This window comes from Henckelia pumila, chromosome 3 (genome assembly GCF_033568475.1).
Source record: "Henckelia pumila isolate YLH828 chromosome 3, ASM3356847v2, whole genome shotgun sequence".
Lineage (NCBI taxonomy): Eukaryota > Viridiplantae > Streptophyta > Magnoliopsida > Lamiales > Gesneriaceae > Henckelia > Henckelia pumila.
Genome location: NC_133122.1, coordinates 18,309,154 through 18,314,039, shown reverse-complemented (window position 1 = coordinate 18,314,039; position 4,886 = coordinate 18,309,154). Strand labels below are relative to the sequence as shown.

At 33.9% G+C, this 4,886-nt stretch overlaps 1 protein-coding gene across 1 annotated transcript; it reads left to right on the top strand.

Annotated features, from left to right (window-relative positions):
* The first annotated feature begins 1,336 nt into the window (after window positions 1-1,336).
* Window positions 1,337-4,180, top strand: LOC140891014 (ACT domain-containing protein ACR10-like). Its single transcript, XM_073299220.1, has 6 exons — window positions 1,337-1,704; window positions 1,967-2,185; window positions 2,690-2,795; window positions 2,945-3,281; window positions 3,404-3,688; window positions 3,776-4,180. Exons 1-6 carry the CDS (start codon window positions 1,551-1,553, stop codon window positions 3,911-3,913), a joined length of 1,239 nt encoding a protein of 412 aa, XP_073155321.1. The 5' UTR covers window positions 1,337-1,550; the 3' UTR covers window positions 3,914-4,180.
* Window positions 4,181-4,886: the final 706 nt, after the last annotated feature.

The window sequence follows — 4,886 nt, the reverse complement described above, 5'->3', positions numbered from 1 at the left end:
GATTATATGATTCTAGAAAAGTGATTCTAGTAAAAAAAAAAAATTAATTTTAAAATCACTTATTTATCAAATACTACCCAAATTTAATTTTTAATTTTTAATTTTTCACTTTTGTTTCAAAACAACGCCAACATATTTTTTATTTTTTATAATCTATAGATTTAATCATTTTTAAAAAAACATCATTTTTACAAACACTCCATCGTAATAAAAATTAGTAGACCGACTTTCAAATAAATCTTTAAAAAATTAAACATGGAAAAATAAGACACGGACTTCCAAGGGTACAACCTTTTTTCAATAGAGTACAACCCGGTGGCGGCTGGATGAATCACCAGATACTGGTGTGAGCATCTTCTCGCGATATGCTAGCTCCAATTTCTCCGTAAACGATATGATGACTTTAAGTATATTCCTAATATATTTGCTCTTTTTGTATTAGCCAATCAGGAAACACAAACATTCTACCAAACTTTATCATCATTCCTCAAATAAACGAATTATTATGAAATTAAATGTCATAATGCTATTCATCATTTTAGAGGTTTTTACATTTGAAATATTAATTTTATTAGAGTTTCAAAATAGATGGAGATAAAATATGTGCGAGAAAATACTTCATTTTGTTTCCGTGTTAAAATAAAAGCTATTATATTTAAATTAAAGTGTATAACGACTTAAAGATCCAAATTTTCCCCGTGAGGTTGAGATCACCATATCATTCTTGTCTGTTTTGAAACACACAGAGAAAAATTTAATGAGAACGTGACTGTTAATCTACAATAAAATCTACTTCAATCAATGAATTTTTCCATTTCTTTCAAAAAAACTAGATTGCTTTTTTTTTTTCTTCGGGAAATGATAATGATAATAATAAAGTATAGTTCCACATTTATATTTAATAATACTCTCGTTGGACAAAAAATGGAACTTTTTTTGTTCCCAACACTTTTTAAGTTAAAATAAAAATAATCAAATTATCATTACTTTTAGAATTTAGAAAAGAGATGCGCTGATATTTAAAAAACGATTATATTATTCTCTATTTTCACACGATTTTCCCGAGTTGCTGATTCACCAAATAACACCCCCACCCTCTCACCTACCTTATTATATTTTATAAGTGTATTTAGCAAATATATATAAAACTTTTCCATAAAAAGCAATTTATTTTCAAAAAAAAGTTGATATATATATACTTTTTTTTTTTGGAAAAAAAGTTGAAATTTAAAGATAAATAAAGGACCGCATATTTATTAATTAATTAATTAATTTATTCAGCAGTTTCACTTTCAGACCTGTTGCTGTAACAAAGATAAATGTATAAAAACAGCTTAAAAGGACTTGCTGGGGAGAGAGCCCACTGTGTTTTTACAAGCAACGAAGGAAATCTCTGGATACATATGCTGGGACAAAGTTCCATTTTGTGGTTGAAACTTGAAAATGTAGTGCCAACCCAAATTGTTTTTGTTTGCATATACACAAAGATTCATTCTTTTTGACAGAAATTTTGAAGAAGAAGAAGAGGTGAAAGAGAATAGACAGGGGAGATGGGCATATTGTATGATGATGTGGTGATGATAAAACATTCGGAGCAAGAAGGAGAGCCCAGTGTGATTACTGTGAATTGTCCGGATAAGACTGGTCTGGGTTGCGATATTTGCCGCATAATTCTCTTCTTTGGACTCACTGTCGTGAGAATTGGTATATATGTGTTTCAGTTTTAGGCTTTTTCTACTTTCAGAATTCATATATGTGCACAGATGTTTATTATACTAAATGCTTGCTCCAGGAGTTCAATTCTGGGTTCTTGAGAACTTTTTCTATATATTTTTCTTTTTGGGGTGAACATGAAATTCTTTGGATTTTGGATAATAGACCCGAAAATCTTGCGACTCCCCTCGTCCCCTGTTGGGTCTCCAAACGTGGTGGGAATTGTCTGATGTTGTGAATGGTTTTGTTTCAGATGTATCTACTGATGGAAAATGGTGCTATATAGTGTTGTGGGTGGTAGGCAAAGGTAGTACCAGATGGGATTTGTTGAAGAGCAGATTGATGGGGGCATGCCCATCTTGTTCTTCAGTTTCTGGGATTTTGTTTTACATGTCGGATTCGCAACCCCGGAAGCCTCCTGATGTTTTCCTCTTGAAGTTCTGTTGCTATGACAGAAGAGGCCTCTTGCATGGTAAGCTCTATTCCATAAACTCCCTGCATGATTTACAATATTATGATGTTAGCTAAGCTGGCTCAGGAAGATCAAAGTTTGAGAAAAAGACAGGAAATTCATATCATGACAATTATACATGTAATAAAATCAATTCTAAACTCGGGATCATATGCTAGTGCATGGGAGGTCTCTTGTTTGAAACATATATAGTGTAGATGTACCATGCAAGTCTTCTTGTTGGTAGTCTTTTAATTTTGTAAGTGTGAAAGGGGAGATTCGAACTAAACATCTCTTTGTTAATGGGAGAGGTTATGCCAATAGAAACAAGGACTATCGGTTCTTTGTTGGTAGGTTCATTCTTTCGGCTTTCATTGATGGGAGTTTTGTTTTTAATATCATTGGTTCTATTGACATCAAATTAGATTTCTTAAAGCGTCGAAAGGCAGAAGGGGATGAGGCCGCACTTGTTTGATGTACTCGTGTTCGATCCATTTGTTAATATTTAGACATATTTTTTGACAGATGTTACTAAGGTTCTTTGCGAGCTTGAGCTGACGATCAAGAAAGTAAAAGTGTCAACCACTCCAGATGGGAGAGTGATGGATCTGTTCTTCATAACCGACACGAGGTTCGCATTATCTCCATTTTTTCACCAAGCACGTAGTTTTTTTTTTCGATTATATCTGTATACTTCGCCGAGTTTTGTTGCTTGAGTTGAACTTGATCAACTTCTTCTGCTAAAAAACTTGTCTTTCCTATCAATAATGATCTTTTCAGGGAACTTCTACATACAAAGAAGAGAAAAGACGATACCCGAGCCTATCTAGGAGATGTTCTTGGGGATGCCATGATAAGTTGTGACATAGAAATGGTGGGTTCTGAAATCACCGCATGCTCTCAGGGACCCTCGTTTCTTTTGGACCCAACAACCGAAGACATGTTCAATATCAAAACACTCGAGGAACACTCGAACAATGCTGCATCTTTCAAGCGCCCGTCGATTACGTTCGATAATTTGTTGAGCCCTTCTCATACGCTTGTCCAAATAGTTTGCCAGGATCACAAAGGCCTTTTATACGACGTTATGCGAACTTTGAAGGATTATAACATTCAGGTACTTCCTCTCAAAAAACAAAAAAAAAAAAAACATTCAGTTACTCAATTTTCTTCTCTAAAACATTTTTCATCAACCAATTATTTCACTGTTCTTAATAATCGTTTTGTTATTCATACCAGGTATCTTACGGGCGATTCACTACGAAAGGGAAAACAGATTGTGAGCTGGACTTATTCCTCATGCAATCCGATGGCAAGAAGATAATCGACCCGAGCAAACACGAGGCATTGCAGTCTCGTCTTCAAATAGAACTCAGTAGACCTCTCAGGGTATCATTGATCAGCCGTGGCCCTGACACCGAGCTAGTAGTTGCTAATCCAGTCGAGTTATCTGGCAAGGGTCGCCCCCTAGTTTTTTACGACATAACTCTCGCTCTAAAGATGCTCGATCGACCCATATTTTCGGTAAATTCGCTTCATCCTTTCTACAATACATTACTGCGCAAAGAATCGATTATATGTTAAACAAGTGAAGTTCTTCTGTTTATATAGGCTGAAATAGGGAGGCATATGATTGGCGACCGCGAATGGGAAGTCTACCGAGTGCTACTCGATGAAGGGGCCAGTGTTTCTGTTTCGAAGAAACAGATAGAGGAAACTATTTGGAAGATGCTGATGAGTTGGGAATAATACAACCGGAGCTGCAAAATGTAAATATTTTATATGCTAATCTTTACTCATGTTTTAAATAAAAAAAATCTTAGCTTTTGTATGATCTATGTCCTAGTTTAAGATGAGTGAAGATGAAAAGGTTCCCTTGTTCCGAATGTATAAGACCGTATCTTTCGCTGAATTATGGATGTCTTGGAAACGTATCCATCAGTTAGTTATAAGAAACTTTGGTGTATATCTTTCACCATTCGATTCTTCACTCGAGTCGACTTCGACTTTTATTGATTTTTCCTTATATTCAGAACCTTACAAATGACTATACTATTTTATATGATACACTTAAAAAAAATCATTCTCCTTGGACTATAGATCATGCTAAAGTTGTTCCAAGGATTAAAGAAAATGTTAAAAATATTCATTGTCTTATGTAAGTAAATCCCCAATGGGAAATAAAAACTATAGAAACGGATGCTTCTAATATAGGTTTTGGAGGAATTCTTAAACAAATAAATCTTGAAACAAGACAATAATATCTTGTTCGATTTCATTATGGAAAATGGATAATGCTCAAAAGAATTATGCTACGGTAGCTAAATAAATTTTTGCTATCGTTAGATGTGTTTTGAAATTCCAAGATGATTTATTTAATCAAAAAATTATTATTAAAATTGATTGTAGATCTGCAAAATTCATGTTCATGATGTTTCTAGACAAACTTTTGTCAGATGACAAACTCATTTAGCTCCTTTTGATTTTAAAATAACATATAAAAAGGTGAAGATAATAATCTGCGTGATTTTTTAACTCGAGAATATTTGTTATGTTTACAGATATGAGTAATTCAGGTAGAGAAAATTATTTCTCTTATAGAAGAAGGCGTGGAAGAGGACTACCTCCTCTGTCAATGTTCTGCTTTCGATTTTTTCATCTTCTTGGTTTCACCTTAACTTAAGATTATTTCAATAATCTTTTTTAGGAAGAAGAAAGAGCA

Coding starts and splice junctions, on each gene's coding strand:
- LOC140891014 (XM_073299220.1), top strand. CDS start 1,551: ATGGGCATATTGTATGATGATGTGGTGATGATAAAACATTCGGAGCAA. Junction 2,186..2,689: donor CAGAAGAGGCCTCTTGCATG/GTAAGCTCTATT, acceptor ATTTTTTGACAG/ATGTTACTAAGGTTCTTTGC. Junction 2,796..2,944: donor TTCTTCATAACCGACACGAG/GTTCGCATTATC, acceptor TGATCTTTTCAG/GGAACTTCTACATACAAAGA.